Here is a 17,309-nt window from a genome sequence, read left to right on the forward strand (position 1 = left end):
GTGTATTATCTTCCCAACGTGACATTGGCAGAATTGTGCATAAACAAAATTGCCACTCACCAAAAGAATTGAATTGAACTACGGTCAGATTAAAAGGAACTTTTTCCATAAAATTTATCATTACTGAGCTGAGAATTAAACATAATGATTTTAAGAGTTATTTTGGGACTAATATTTATTGTTACTGTATTGTGTACCCATGATGTAGACGTGAAAACTGAACAAGATTTAGGCGTAAAGTATGCCAATAGATGCGAAGTGTGCAAAATATTAGCTACAGAGCTACAAAGCCGGCTTGAAGAAACCGGCAAAGTGCATGATGTGATAGAAATTGGATATTCATTGGACGACGTTCAACCAAAGAAAAGGACTAAATACCAGAAATCAGAACTAAGATTAATAGAGTCGTTGGATGGTGTATGTGAAAAGATTCTAGAATACAACATTCATAAAGAACGTGATGATAGTACTAGATTTGCAAAAGGTATGAGCCAAACATTTAAAACTTTACATGGCCTTGTTGATAAAGGTGTAAAAGTTGACTTAGGGATCCCGTTGGAACTATGGGATAAGCCATCAGCAGAAATTACTCACATGAAAACACAATGCGAAAGTCTGTTGGAAGAGAATGAGGAAGTTATAGAAGATTGGTACTGGAAACATCAAGGTGAGATTGACCTGAAAATCCACTTGTGCACAAAACATGCCTTGAAAAATACAGATGATTCTTGTTTATTTGAAGAGCTTAAAGAAAAAGGAGATAAAGGAAAGGCAAAGACTGAATTGTGATTTAACTGAGTCACATTATATTCTGTGATTTAATTTCATAAGACTTATTATGAGGCAGTGCATTCACGCATTTAGCTATTATATAATGTCTGTTGTATGGAGTTTGTTTATTGTAAAATGAGAAGAATCAGGATTTATACATGATTTCTGCCATTATAGTATACTTTGTTAGAAATATATAGAATATTACAAATTGATTATTATACAAATACCAACTAATAAATTACATTTAAATATTGATATGCTATGTGAAATTTCGTAAAAACATTACCATTCAAAATAAAAAGGAATTTTTAGTATTAATTTGATGAAATAAATTGTGTAATTTAATATTTTTTAAGTACAGTGTTAGTATTAAGTAACTAAAATAAAGAGTTTGTAGTAATATTTGTCTTTTTAATAAGTAAGGGAAATCATATTATAATCATAAGAACCATTAAACATTATGTAGAATTATTGACCAGTAAATAAATAAATAATTATATTATTTTCGTTAAAAAATGTTAAATGCAAAAGTTTTCCTGAGGAACAGGTATACAGACATAATATTATATTGCAGGCTTCATCATTCATGTATAATGCATTAACAATTAATAATGAGCACAAACATATTTACATTTCTATAAAATTATGATCTCATAAAATGAAATTATTAGCTCTTGTTTGATTAAAGAGATAAATAATTGATATATCATCTTAACTTCCGATACATTTTGTCTAATGTCTATTATATATTTCTATTTAAACGAAATATAAGTACCAAAAAAATGGCTTAAAATTATTATGGAGGAAAATAGAAATGAGAACACATGAGTACAAAACGAAAAATTTTGATGTTTTATTTTTTGCATTTTGCAGTTCAAGTCAACAATAGGAAAGGTATATTAAGAATTTTGAATCATTATGATTCTTTTTAACAATTCTTAAATTGTTTTCAAATTAATTATTTGTGGATGAATTTGTGGAGTCTACAAATATCATTTTTTGAACATGTTGGGAATAAATTTCATATAAGACAATATGTCTTTAACTAACAATAAACTTACCTACACAGTACACATATCTTATAGAAATATTGTAAAAAGTAAAAGATAAAAGAAAACAAACTTTTAATAATAAGCACCTCTTTATTCAACTGTCATAAGAGTATTTTACAATAATAATCTATACTCTTTGCACCTAGAAATTGTTGGTGGTGCTACATAAGGCTCCAAATGTTCTAATGAGAAAATTTATATTAACATAAATAATAATAAAACTAATAGGATTAAATACATTCACTCATCTGTTCCAACAGCAGACATACATAAGCCATGACATAAATAACTTAACATTAGCTCCAGAGAAATGCTCGCGACTATCCATCGCTTTAATCTTTTCGATGTCTATGGACGTACACTGTATAAAAATACTTTGATACAATCCCACTATTGAGTATCGACATTAAGTTCATGTAGCATTGACCATGATTTCACCCCATTAACGTCTATCAATTTACAAATGTAAAGTATTTTCAAATTACGCTATCACCACGCTTGATACAAACTAAGAAACATTTAATTCTTGTAACATTGTATCTTGTAGAAGATTAAGAACTATGTATATTAATATAGGTTGTAAAATAAATTTACATAATTTGTTATGATTTATAACGAACGAATTTTTTTAAATTCTTTCGGGTAGATCAAGGCCAGTCTTGCTCACTGATGGACAGAGGGGCGAACTCCTAGGTGAGATATGGGCTCGGATCTTGGAAATCATCGTCGCTGTCGTCGGAGCCGTCGTCTGTCAGCTGGCGCTGTGTTGTCTCTTCCGAGTCGCCAATGCGCTCAGAGCTCGATGCATCTATAAATAAATATAATAAATATTTACGATAGTTTTTCTTCCAATTTTGACAGTAGAAAGTGCTGATGATAAGTATTTTTTCAATGGTTAGGGTCAATATATGTATCAGTTCATATAAGATAGTAAATAGTTAAGAAAATAAAAGGCATGAGCGATAAGACACAAAAGAATAGAAAGCCGTTAAGAAGAAATAATTATTTCAATGTAGCATATAATAAAATATTCTATATCCGTGTAAAGTGAACGAATCAAAATTAATCTACTGCATGTGCAAAATAAAAGCTATAGAGAAATTAAACAACAACAAGCTAAAAGAATACAAAACAACACACTATTAATTAGTGTGCTTCTATAAATTAATTATCTATATATATATATATATATATATATATATATATTATTATATATGTATTTGGCATTCTAGATTCTAGTTAAATTATAGAGTGCAACAATTTGCTACTGCAGTGTGCAATTTGCTATATATTAAAGAAATAACGATTCACAATATTGTCAATTTTTGATTTGTAATAGGAAGCTTGATTACATCTATATTTTTTTAAACTTCGTATTTCGAACACCTCGTCCTTAATTTAAAATTATGAATCATTATTTTAATAAAAGAGACGTAACTACATAACGTAAATCCAATAAACATGGTAAAAGCAAGTTCGTAAAATATATTTAATTTACACATACGTAAAAAAGTGTCATCTTTTTTTTATTTCATATAATATATGTAGTTGCGTCTATGCGTATGCGTGTGTGAGGCAAACAAGCAGCAAATAGTTACCCAGTTACCTGCGTGCGGCTCCCACGGCTCGCAGCGGCGCGACTTCGGCGGCGGGGGCGATACTGAACGTCTGTCGACATATTTGTTTGTTTATTTATTAGCTTCAAAATTGTAGGCTGTTGCATACTTTATGTGTATGTCTCACCGATAGAAACAATCAGAATTAGTCAAGTACATACTATACTATACATATGACGTCGATAAAATATTGAAATATTTATCTTGTTTTCAGTCAGATTCTTTTACGGATTTCAGATTAATGGTATAATAAAGGTTGGTCTTGGAAATCAAGCTTTTGGAAGGCATAACGATATTTTATCATTGCGGTTGAACGGAATGTTTTGCCCTGACAGAGGTTCTTCAATAATTCTGCAAAATTTTCTTAATTTTTTAGTCTGTCAATCTGTATGTGTCAGGGCAGTTGTGTTGGAGTAGCGGGGCGGTTGCAGTCGGGGTGGGGCGGTGGTTGCAGCGGCGGGAGGGGCTCACCGGTGGTCAGGTTCGTCGTCGCCGTTCTCGCTGGGCGGCGGCGAGGAGCCGGGCGAGGGCGGCTGGCTGAGCGCCTGCATGAGCCGCCCCTTGGACTCGTTCCAGATGCTCGACAGCCGCCCGTCCGGCCCGAACAGCAGCAGGAACGCGTCGATCAGCTCGCGCGACTTCTCCTCCCACTTCGTCAGTATGTCCACGCGCTTCTCGCCGATGTTCGTCATCACCTGCAACGTTCGATACCGCTGTGAATAGCCCGCTAAGTCGTTTAACGGTTTTTTTTTTGTTGACAAATAAATGAATACATCTGATAGATAGGCTACTTTTCTGCAGGCAACACATATAGTGGGAGTTATTTAAATGGCCCTTGATGACTTTTTTGTATCGGCACACTTGGTTACTGGTTTGTTGATCGTAATATGGTAATTTAAAGGCAATCAATGAGTGATAAAAAAAATAAACCTAATTTTTATAAGACATTCACAATTATACTCTATCGACTGTATATTACCGATAGGCCCACCTTCTTCCCCTTATCCTTCAATTCGTCCATCTTGTTTTGCAAGCGGAACTTCTTCTCGTTAAGGAAGGACACATTGAGCTCTTTGGCCGAGTAGCCGCGCGCGAGATTCCGCCGTACGTAGATATCGTAGTCGCGCACTATTCGCGCCACGATATCTGACGTTGATACACCTGGAACAAACAATACAAATTTAATAAATGCATGAAAATAAGTTTATAATTACATAATAATTTTTATAGTTGATATAGTTTATTGTGGGAGTCGAGCACGCTTCGGCACGAATTGGACCAGCTCGCACCGGGGAAGTACCACACCCCCACAGAAAACCGGCGTGAAATAGTGGCATGCCACTGTGTTTCGTACGGTCAGTGGGGGAGCCGGTGGCCTATTTCCTTCTCCTCACCCGTCCCAGTCCATTCCTTTCATCCTGTTCCTGCCATCCTTCCCTTACCCACTAAAGCGGGCAGCGCATTCGCAGAGGCACTACCTTTGCGAATGTTCATGGGCGGTGGTGATCGTTTACCATCAGGCGAACCACCAGCTCAGTTGCCCGACAAAAAAAAAAAGTTGAGATAACACCCACAACTTCAAAGACGAGTTAAAGAACCATCCAGTCCAGTCCAACCATCACGTAACATCCTTTATTCCCTTCATCAATCCATTCTATATCCCATCTATGTTTAAAAGTCGGCAATCCATTTGCGTGTAAGTCCTCTATGCCTTATACAAATGCCTTACTCCTCTGAAATCGTTCATGGGCGGTGGGAGCGCTTACCATCAGACGATCCACCAGTTCCTTTGCCGACTATCACAAAAAAAAATTGTATGTGTTTTCAGAATTGGTTCATCTCATTGAAGTCATCTATGATAAACTCCAACAATAAACCAGTTTCTTTAACTAAAGAAAATTGGAAAAATTAATGATTTAAAATGTGACAAATTTTTAAGTATGTCCACATTTCTTGCGCGTTGATAAAAGCGGTGCAAAATAATCGCGACAGACACTCGATATGGGTCTAGGTTAAATACTTCCACACTTGATACGATTACCGATAAACTGTTCGCCCTTGCTCGTTGTGAATAGACATAACATTGTGAGCTTAAATTACATTTATTGTATATCACGTTTTATTATACAATCTTGTTTAAGATTGCAATTGAGACTTCCTTTTTTGATAATTATTCGAAACTCATTTAAATATTTGAATATGTAATAACCTATATAAATATTTAATATAATAATATTTAAATATATAACCACTACCGGCTAGTAACAAAATCTAATGTCATTTTTATCGCAAAATTTTGCAGCAGGATTTATACCAAAAATTTCGAATTTACTGGTAATTTCTAGTGATTACGATGATTTTTTCAAAACTAAAGTAGATCATATAAGCGTAAAATTTTTAACTACAGAATTGGTACATTCGCAATAGTGATTTTGTCGGCAAAAAATCATGTCTGCATTTTGTTTTAAAATCAAATTTAATACGATTAGTAAGCGACAAACGACAAAACACTGCAACATAAATACTTGACCATTATAAGCAAAATTCACCTTCTGTCCGTTCAGTGGCCACAAACATGTCCTTCGCCTTGATCATGGCGTACGTGTCCTCGCAGTCCTCCGTCGTGTAGGGGATGTCGTCGTGCGCCAGGAAGTCTATCTTGTGCTTTTCTAGAAACTCCTCGTCGTACTCCCACGGTGCGTCACGGACCACCTGAAAAAATTTAAAATCACATTATTTATAACAGTTACTTTTAAATATTTCACAAAATGTTGAAGTACAAATTCCTATATTTCACTACATCACGTTCAAATAATGTAAATTCTCCATAGAAATATTAAACACGACATATTTTATTGCTTGAAATCATGCAAACAGCCAACAATAAAATTATTGAGCCTCACAATTAGTTCTTAGAGATAAGGTCAAATTGTTTCGTCACATGTTTTTTATTACTGTCACACAATTTTTCTTCTCATTTAGCGTATTGCTAATTAGCTGAGACGTCGGTAGCGGTTTATAACCGTGTCAAATGCACACTTGAACACATGTCTATTGGTGCTCGAGCCTGTTCGTGATCGATGCATTGAATTTACGAGCAAGGTCAAATAGAAATAGCCTACGTTTACAAATATGCACAATAAAAATTGGAGCTATTGCGATGTTATATAAAGTTTTTATAATTCGTCGACAATTGCGTGATTCGGAGCGCACGCATTATACGTTTTTGTTCTATAAGTACGTTGTTCTATATTATGATTGATGAAATATATCCAACTAGTCCTACTTAATATTATAAGTGCGAAAGTTTGTATGAATGTGTGTGTGTGTTTGTTACTCTTTCACGCAAAAACTGCTAAACCGATTGCAATGACATTTGGTACATGGACAGCTGGACCACTGGAATATCATATAGGCAACTTTTTATTCCGATGTTCCTACGGGATACGGACTTACGCGGGTGAAACTGCCGGGGCGCAGCTAGTACGTCATAATTATAGGTTGATAGTTATAAAAGAGAGACTAAAGACTGATCTCTGGATTTTATAGGCGCCGCAAATCTATATTCATAAATAGAATCTCGTTACACAATTAACCACGATAAATAAATCACAACATGTTATACCGTTTAAAAAATATTTATGTTTTATGGTTTCAGAGGAAGAAACTTTAATACAATTACAAGGCTTTTACGAGTAAGTACATATGCAATCATGACCCACTGACATAGAAATCTTCTTTATTATAATACGATTTATGTTTGTGCATTATTTTATGAAGTTTTTAATGAAAAATCATTGTTATCTAAGACAGGGATTTAAGTCGTTCATCCAAACTTGGTTTTAAACAAAAATTCCGTTAGTGAATTCCATACTCCAATATCAATCGATTGTAAACATTGAATGTATAAAAATAGAAAGGTAAAGTGAAGGGGATGCCATTAAGTTAATGTTAATCACACCTTCACACAAACATTAAGTGTTACACCCGCCAACATAATTTATTCTAGCACATAGCACGAGTACGTCATCAGCATTCCGATTACTGCATCACATTAAAGCGCATATGATTAATTATTTTTATGTACCTCACGTTTTGCACAACAAAACAATTATAATTCAAATTTATAGTAATCTTATAAAGCTGAAGAGTGTGTGTTTGTTTGTTTAATTGAACGCGGTAATCTCAGGTAGGTACTACTGGTCCGATTTGAAAAATTATTTCGTTAGTAAGATAGCCCATTTATTGAGGAAGGCTTTAGGCTATATAATATCAGGTACTACGCGGGTAAAACAGCGGGGCACAGCTAGTAAAATATAGAATATATGCGAAATACCAATAAGCTTATCGATTTCTAGAGTCTCATTTGTGTACGGATCATAGCGAAAAGGATACGATTGATAAAGACACACACACACACACACACACACATTACATGTTTATTGATAATCCTGATACTGATAGAAAGTAAAAAGATAATTATCTTATTTGTACATAAAACTGTATCTACCTACGCGATAAGACATAGGTATTATTGATGTTTACAATTTACATGTTTGGAAATGGGTAATCTAATAATAATATAAAGTAAAAGAGTTTGTTCGTTTGAACAGGCTAATCGAAGTAATAAGAATAGCTGTAATCGTACCTTTATCTACAAAAAAGGTTTCGATAAATCCTAATTATGTTCGAACTAGCTGCGCCCCGCGGTTTCACCTGCGTAAGTCCGTATCCTGTAGGAATATCGGGATAAAAAGTTGCCTACATGTTATTCCAGTTGTCCAACTGTTTACGTACTAAACTTCATTGCAATTGGCTCGGTAGTTTTTGCGTGAAAGAGCAACAAACACACACACATCCTTACAAACTTTCGCATTTATAATATTCGTAGGATAGGATTTAACCTTTAACTAGAGCACCGTCCATCTTTCAATATGAAGATATTATTAATTATATTATATAAGTGTAGTATTTGTAGGGTCATCCTTCTCATAGCATATATTCAATGTTTGATACAAAACAAATATTTTCAAATGTAAGTATCAAATATACAAATTCAAACTCTATGGCATGCACATTCCATTCACCGGTCACCAATTTATTAGTGAGTAATTCATACTCACTCACAATAGATAATATCAGACACATCCTCACTGGATCCATTACCATTACGTAATACATACAGACTGTGTGCAAGTATTATACTTAATTACTTCGGGGCATTGCTCATTGTGTGGCATACAACCGATCTAGGTTAATTTGTTGATCGATGTTTCACTGTCACGATAATAATAAAAAAATCGGTCAAGTGCGAGTCACATTCGTGACGTAAAAAAAATTGGTCACCGATCCAATATATGAGCGAGCCAACCATTGCTTTACCTCGAGCTTTTAATTTATGCAACAGAAATACACCATTCCATTATCTCTTATCATCATCAGCCCATATATGTTTCCACTGCTGGGACACGGGCCTCCAATGAGGGTTCAGGCCATAATCCACCACGCTGGCCAAGTGCGGCTTGGCAAATACCTCACGATGTTTTCCTTCATCGTTTCGATTTGTTTCGTTTCGTTTTCATTCATCTCTCATTTTGTTATATTTCGTTAGTTATACATTAAGATCAAATTATAAATAATAATGTGTATCACTACATGGTATAAAGCAAAGTCGCCTCCTCTGTCCCTATGTATACTTAAATCTACATGATTGATGATTCAAGAATAAGGTTTATAATTATATTTAATAACATGTATTAGACTACTTTGAATTTAACGCGTACGAAGCCGCGTGCAAAAGACAGTATTAAAATAAATTATATTTACCTCGTCCACATATCTGCAATGTCTGACCGCCTCGTACCGTTCATCCTCCGTCATCACGGTACGCCCCTTTCGGCTGTGTGTTAACTTGTCGTTGCACACTGAACAAAAAAAAAAAAACATTTTAAGAAAAATCATTCGAATAAAAAGCCAGAATTAACCAGATGATGAGAGAGATATTTATTATTCTTGAAATACGTAGGTACGTGTTAAAAAAACAACAAAGTTATATCTTGAACATTCATATAAAAAGGATTTAGGGTAAAAAGTAGCTTATGTGCTAATCCACACTAAAATTTATTTCAGTAGAAAATTTCATGCAGATACGACATTTTAATGTACGTTTTCGCGTGAAAGAGTAACATGCATCCAATCATCCGTACATCCATTCGTACTTACAAACTTTCGCGTTTATTACATTTGTAGGATTTTACAATTACATGTAACTCCTCATACTTTAAAGAAAAATTGTTTAAAGTAGCAATTCGCCATAAATAATATGCAGTCGAAAGAACGCGGAAAGAAAGTATGTGCACTGTTTTACAGCCTTGATAAGCTATGGTACCTATAAAATTATTTATACCGAGGAAAACAATCGAACATGATAAGAAATTTCTGCATTAGTATTGTTTTAATTTATGGGGGAAATAATTTTTCCATTAATTAGTTTATAAGAAAAGTTTGTGATAAACAACTGCTATATTTTATTTATTTATAAATGATAATATATCAATAGATAATACTATCAGCCTACTCTTTGGTCAGATTTAAGTGACACGAGACCCGCAGGCCGCAGGTAAAGAATTACCTAACTGATTGGTGTATAAACATCAACCCCGCTCAACAAAACAGTGACTCAGCTAATTAGCATGAAGGGTTTCATTTTAATAATAAATTAATTTACAGTTCACGTATTAGCTTGCTAACTCCTTTATGGTAGTTTATACTGTTAAGGATCAGTAAAACAATTACCGCAAAATAATATACTAAGTTCGACTGGTCTTTTTGAAATAACATCCGCTCCGGATAATGTCAAATGAATATAATAACTTTCTGAATGTTATTACGAAAAACGTGTTAAAGAAACGAACGAAATTGCTTTACATGATAATTATTATATTACAAGCCAATTATAAGCACTAATGAAACTAGACTGTCAGGTGTATTTTTATCATTTGTCCTTGCTCTCGTGATAACAATGCATATCATCTATATCACAAGAGATACATCTTACGCATACAATTTAAGGCAAATGTGAGAAAAATGTCAAACGAAATAGATTTCTAATGTGGTACATATTCCCTGCACATTCATTTAATGAATTCACGTTTTACAGTCAAATTAGAACATTCGCCTTAAATCTTTTTCTAAATTCAGGAGCATACATTTTGTAAAGCATAGTCGTGATGTATGTTTAGTTGGACAGTACCAGGAATTGCAAAATAAATTTTCGTACGAAATGAATCAGAAATAGCTCGTACCGTTCACGAGTATCTTTTCCTTATCGTCACTACGCGAGTTACAATTGTGATAGCGATAAAGTAAATTACGCAAGTAATTACTACACATTCCTAAGAACTTCTGATTACGTTCAAATCATACGATTATTATCAACCAATCACTAACTTTAAAATTATATTTTCCTGATACGTAAATTAGTGTGAGAGACCAACAAATTCAGTAGAACTGTAGACATAAGATATCTAATTGTATCCTTGAGCCTTGAGTCTTGACGCAACCAGATAATATTAGGAATGACGGCCAAAACGCCTATTAGTATTTATGACTCATGGCATTTCCATTCCGAGTCAAAACAAGATTACAGAAATCTCTGTGGACATAACGGATACATTATAGTACATCTACTCTGGAAACCGTTTGATCTTATAGAGACATAATTTACGTCTACAATCGTATTTAGTCCTACTTCTTTAGTCACTGCGATGAGGAGGGTACCCTTAAGAGAAAAGATTTAGGAATCTTGTTATATACCCTTGAGAAAATAACAAGAATTCATTATCTTACATATTACGGTAACGGTACGGTACAAAAAATACTACTTACTAACACTAATCCCCAATCTGCGTCATCACTTACGTTTCTTTTATAATATTTTATCTGATTTCGTTTTTCAAGACATTAGTTTGTTTATATTCAATGATAATGTTTTTAAAATGTAACAATAGGATTGATAAGGAACCTTTTTTTTTAAACTAACAAACGATAACTACGTTTTGGTTGTGATGTGGCATTATTTATAGATGAAATGCAAATGTTTTTTTATACATCATTCATGAAAAGTTCAACTCGATATTTAAACCGAAATTTATGTTTTTAAACCGAAAAGAGTTTATCGTCATTTATCAAAAAACGAAACAATTAATAATCACCTACTACTCTTACTCTTTACTTACTAAAATGGGAGCAACTGTATAATTAATACAAAGTAAAACACGTACGACTGCTTGATTTTAACATAAGATGTTTGGTATATAAATTTGAATACTCTCAATAGCTTACCTCCAACAATGAGGTATACATTTGGGAAGACCGTTTTGGCCTGTTGCAACTGCCGCGCGTGGCCCTGGTGGAACATGTCGTATATGCCATCTGAGTACACGCGCACCTTGCGCGGCGCCGTACCCGACAGAGCCACCGCCCGCGGGATGCGCCCGTAGTGACATCGCTCCCTCTCTGCGACCGCTGCGGGGTCCGTGCTGAAGGGTGCTGCTGTCCGTATTGACTGTTGACAGAAATATTTGCAAATTACACACGACTGCACGATGTTTTAGTCTAGTTAGGGCAATTGATAGATAGAAAATAATGGGTTCAGTTGTTTTCCAGGAAAGGAAAATCATTTCATATTATCATTGTAATGTCATGATTAGGGAAATTGACTTACACCCGCGTAGATTGCATTGTCATAATATATGCAAGTTAAAAGTTCAAGTTAGTTTCGCGTACAGAGGTCCGAGACTTATTATCTCTACCAATATTATAATGCGAAAGTAATCGGTCTGTCTGTCTGTCTGTTACGCATTCACGCCTAAACCACTGAACCGATTTTGATGAAATTTGGTACGATTATAGAACTGAACTAGGAAAAGGACACAGGATACTATTTATTGAAAAAAGTGATTCTTCACTGAAATACTTGAATACACTATACATACTATACACTTGAAATAGGGAATGAAAGTTTGTATGGAAGTTCCTTATTGTCAAACATAAAATCATGTAAGATTCTTTCACACCTAAACCACTTAACCAATTTTGACAAATAGTCCTGACCTTGGGAAAACCTATAGGCTACTTCTTACCATGTCGCGCGATATAACCGAATTCCAGGCAGGCGAAGCCGCGGGTGGAAAGCTATTATTATATATTTGAAAGTACAATCTAGATATGAAATAACGTTAGAATAACGGTATACTTTAAAATATACGGAGTAAAGCAACAAGTACCATTGGTTTAGTCATTTTTTCAAAGTACAAAATTAAAGTTGTTTCCCGCTTATTTTAAACCACGCAATGTGTTTTACCAGGGATCTGAATGCCGTTTTTTTATAGATAGTGATTTAAGAGGTTTTATATGTAAATATAAAATTACATCCGCGCGAAAGTAAAATAAAAAGGAATACCTATATCCTAGCATTCAGTTATGTGTGCCTTTTGAAAAAGAAAACACGCGTTAAGAACGGAATCAACTAAATTGTCTCAGTTTTAAACGCAAAGAAATCTATAAAAGACATCTAGGATAACACGATAAGCTCATAAAATTTTTGTTTTGTCACGGTTCTTAATAGGTATACAAAGTTTGAATCAAATTTGTCTATTTAAAGTGTAATTAAAATTATAAAGGTTGATGGTTACATACAAACATACAGGTGAAGCTAATAAAAGCGTGTTAAAAACTCAGGATGCATATTGTTGTCCTCCTTGTGAGAACAAGGAAATTTGGGGGAAAATCAAAGTTGCACTCTCACGCTCTACTAAATACGTAATGCTTTACATTGAGCAATGGCTAATCCAATAACTAAACTGTATTCATGAATGAGCGTCAACCGTTACATCACTAAACGGACAATCAAAATGATCACGCACAACAAAACGGGGATTTTATTTACAACTATTTAGTCGGAGCATGATGTAACATTATTATACTGTACTGTACTGTACTATGATTGATGAAATTTAAAAAAATAAGTTTAGAAACTTCTCTGTTTTTGTAGGTATAATTTGATTAAAACTAATGGAGTTAAGTATTCCAGGTGGGCTGACAGGGCACAAAGAAGGCTACATAGACATATAAATAACAAAATAGAAATAGCATTAATAGATTTTTAAATTTCAGGTATATAAAACTATTACCGAGCGGGAAGTATATCTGTAATATATTGCGATTTTAATTTGCATGAGTCGTAACGAGAGATAGAATGTAAATACGTCAGCGTTGGTGAAATTGTTGGCATCGTAATTCATCTTTGGTAGACATTTTCTAGTATTAAGCGTTATATATCTCACTAAATCACACATCATTTTGTCAAGAGAGAATCTTGAGAGTATTAGTCGGAAGAGGTGCAGTAGTAATATAGATGACAAATTACAAAATCCTACGTTTCATTTGGAAATTTCTTCCAGTGTGAAGATATTTCAACGCTTATCAAGATGAATTTAATTAAGTTCTTACCTTAATAAAATGTAAGAATTACTAAAGATTACGTAATACCCATATTTGTATTTTTCGTGTTTTTTGGAAATTAGTTCATTTTAAATATATAACATACAAAGAAACAAGTAAAGCCTGTTTATTCAGTGGAAACTGGTTACCCTGAGTGGACGGCACTCAATTAACAATTTACAGAGTGACCTTAAAACTATAGAAATTGTAGTCTCATCTTGTTTTTCACGGTCAAAAGTCCAGACGACCTTGTTAGTGCAAGTGAAAATTGGTTCGTTTTTAGAAAAAAATCGGGAACATTCCTGCACATAGTATTTTCTTGTGTTTGGTTTCACGCGAGTATTATACATTTAGAAATTAAAAACTTTTCAACGGATTTTAAACGCGATTTATTCATTATATTATTAACCCGACGTTTCGAACACTTTACAGCGAGCGTGGTCACGGGGAGACTGAGATGTTATATGTCTTGAAGGTCATACAAAAATTGTTGTTTGTGAACTACCTCCACCTATTTCTCCAAACGTCGGGTTAATAATATAATGAATAAATCGCGTTTAAAATCCGTTGAAAAGTTTTTAATTTCTAAATTCCTGCACATGATCAGTGCAATGACCTCATTTGTTTATTGTGAGATGAGTATATTATTAGTAGCGTTAGGATGTCAAGGTTTTATGATTAGTAGGGGTGATAATGAAGTGGCGTGATGTGACGCCGTGCCGGACATGCGATATGCTCGTGTGTGTGACTCCACACTTATCATCGTGCAGTGCAAACTAACATGTGTTGCAACAATATGTTATTAATCTCATTATTTTATCGCTTATTACTTAATGTTCCAACTTTCCAACAATGTATGGAACATTTGGTGTATTTATTAATGCTAAAGAAGAGCCGAGCAAGTTCCTCATAAAAAACCACACTATAGATCACGAAACTTACAGTGGGTCCAAAAATTTTACTATGTCCATTAAGACACATTAGTGCAACTTTGGGTTATACGACAAGCCAGTATACTGAGGAGATATTTTATTGTGCATTTGCAATAATAAAGCCTTAATAAAACGGTCCGACATAGGTACTATACTTTTGTATAAAAGTTTACGAAATATATGATAGTAATATCTCAACAGAACTGTGTTAGATTCTAACAAATACTTATTGAGGGTAAAACCAAAAATAAGACTCGTAAATGGCTACTTTAATCACAAATTTAAGACCAGAAGTGCCAAGTCACCATTGACAAAAATATTTAAGGTTACGTAAAAATGGATGAAATAGGTCCAATAATGCAACTCATTCTTGATAGGTACCATTTTTCAACAAAAACAATATCTAAAATCTACATACAATATAGCATATCAAAAATGCAGACATAATTTTATGAAGCTTTAGAAATGGGTCGGTAGACTAAATTTACATATAATTAGAATAGAATAACTTTTGTCATACCACTTTGCAGTTTTGGGTTGACAAAATTATATTATTTACTATTTATTATTATATAGGGCCATACAGAGCATTGATACATCAATGATTTGTGTATACTTGACTCTAGAGCTGTGAACATTTGTTAATTATATTAAATAATTATTGTTTACCTTCAAGGATGCAAGGAGTCATGAGCCATGACGCCTTTTGACGTCAATTGTTCAAAGGTTCATGCTAAATAATTTTAAACCGGTTAATTTTAAGACGTGCAACTAAATAATGGAAAATACATGGTCAGAGGACTTTGAACGTAAAGTCGTATAATCTGTGAGAAAAAATCCCAATAGTTTTAAGGTTATTTTTTATATGTATGTATAAGTAATTAAAAATTTCGTATAAAAAGGTACAATATATACTTAATTATATAGATAATTCAGGATCGTATAGATTATCAGGACAATATAACAAAAAATCTAGACGTTTTTGGGGGAGGGATACCCGTAATTACGTATATTGTAAATTGCGGTTGTTTTTATCTCGTTATAAATGTTATCGCATTTGAACCTCAGTTATTTTTTAGATTACCCACAGCTATCTGTTCTGCAGGTCAAGAACCCGAAGAGAAGTCCGGTTCATTTAAACTCTACATATGACTAGATTGCGTTTTTGTGCTTTGCTCAGTTTTACGTTTAATGTTATTCATGTAGATATTATACACTCTGTAGGCTCTTATGTCTGTGAATTGTAAACTTCGATCGAATATTGTAGAATATGTCAAAAATAATGACAAATCTTAGGTGTACATATTTGAATCAGTAAATTGTATAATGAATGTAAGATTTTAGTTGTACGTGTTCACGGAAATATCAGAACGAGCAACGCAATCACTATCCCACAATTCATCCATTTTTTGATACACTTTTACTGACAAACTACGACACCATTAAGTTTGTACTTGGACTAGACATAGCATTTTCCGATGTTATCAAACATAAATGGATAATTTTATTGCAAATAAAAATAAGTTTGGAAATATATTTAGAAAACTTCGCAAAACCTCGTAAAGAACCGATTTTTGCTAGCTTTATCTTAATCATGTGTTTGTAATGTGGCAAATACTTGCATTATTATTAGATTATCTACTGATTGTGTAATTAAAGTATTTTATACATGTAGATATGTTGTGACTTTAAATTGTTTTCAGTCTCTCGGAAAATTTTATTGGGTACCTATTTGAAGATTCCCAGATTTAACACCTGAGTACATTATAAATGTCCTCATAACAGTCACTTTTCATATTATTGAAATTTCATAAAACTAACACGACGACCGAAACGAATGCAGTATTTGTACATACATATTGAATAATGCACCGGCTTTGCAATATAAGTGTATCAATAAGCATAGCCGGTATGGAATGCGGTTCCGGTCGAACCGTACAACAGTCCCATGACTAAATATTGGCTTGACAACCAAACCAGTGCAGTTAAGCAAATTTTAAATGAAATTAAGAATTCAAGATATCGAAAGTACCAAAAGGCACATAACAGAAAGAGAACTTTCTATGCATAATGCATGCTATCGTCGCTTACTACGCTTTCACTCTTTTCATGGCAAACAAGGGTTTATGAATTAGACATGATTTCAGTTTGATTTGTTTTGAGTGTGACTCACATTGAAAATCATAATAGCGCTTTTCTTTTATTACGTAACTGCTTAAAATCTATTTAGGCAAATGCTCCTTATTGTGGTGAGCATATTTCAAAAATTATTTGGACAATTTGAAAATCAGTACGACCGCGGGGGTAGACACACATATGTTTGAACTGGTCTAAAACTTGGCGTTGTGAACGGAAGGTATTTTGAATCAGTTGAATCAATTGGATCAATCAATGAAGTGTCCCGCATGTAGTTATTTTCACAATATAGATAT

General features: G+C 33.8%; 2 protein-coding genes across 5 annotated transcripts in view; one reads left to right on the forward strand and one right to left on the reverse strand.

Annotated features, from left to right (window-relative positions):
• Positions 1 to 87: 87 nt before the first annotated feature.
• LOC119830343 (protein canopy homolog 4-like) lies at positions 88 to 1,174 on the forward strand. Its single transcript, XM_038353322.1, has one exon. It carries the CDS (start codon positions 145 to 147, stop codon positions 787 to 789), a length of 645 nt encoding a protein of 214 aa, XP_038209250.1. The 5' UTR covers positions 88 to 144; the 3' UTR covers positions 790 to 1,174.
• A 722-nt stretch (positions 1,175 to 1,896) lies between these two features.
• Positions 1,897 to 17,309, reverse strand: part of LOC119829973 (choline-phosphate cytidylyltransferase B-like) — a 48,557-nt gene continuing 33,144 nt past the window's right edge. For 2 of the 4 annotated variants that reach the window (XM_038352745.1, XM_038352749.1), the window contains exons 2-8: positions 11,786 to 12,008; positions 9,269 to 9,366; positions 5,992 to 6,154; positions 4,422 to 4,603; positions 3,914 to 4,137; positions 3,433 to 3,494; positions 1,897 to 2,634 (exon numbers count right to left, since the gene is read on the reverse strand). In XM_038352745.1, coding sequence (XP_038208673.1) covers positions 2,516 to 2,634; positions 3,433 to 3,494; positions 3,914 to 4,137; positions 4,422 to 4,603; positions 5,992 to 6,154; positions 9,269 to 9,366; positions 11,786 to 12,008 — 1,071 coding nt within the window. In that variant the 3' untranslated portion in view covers positions 1,897 to 2,515. Of the gene's footprint in view, positions 2,635 to 3,424; positions 3,495 to 3,913; positions 4,138 to 4,421; positions 4,604 to 5,991; positions 6,155 to 9,268; positions 9,367 to 11,785; positions 12,009 to 17,309 lie in introns of all 4 variants that reach the window. The other 2 variants (XM_038352752.1, XM_038352747.1) reach the window with 2 other exon arrangements.

The sequence above is a fragment of the Zerene cesonia genome, chromosome 11 (genome assembly GCF_012273895.1).
Source record: "Zerene cesonia ecotype Mississippi chromosome 11, Zerene_cesonia_1.1, whole genome shotgun sequence".
Classification (NCBI taxonomy): domain Eukaryota; kingdom Metazoa; phylum Arthropoda; class Insecta; order Lepidoptera; family Pieridae; genus Zerene; species Zerene cesonia.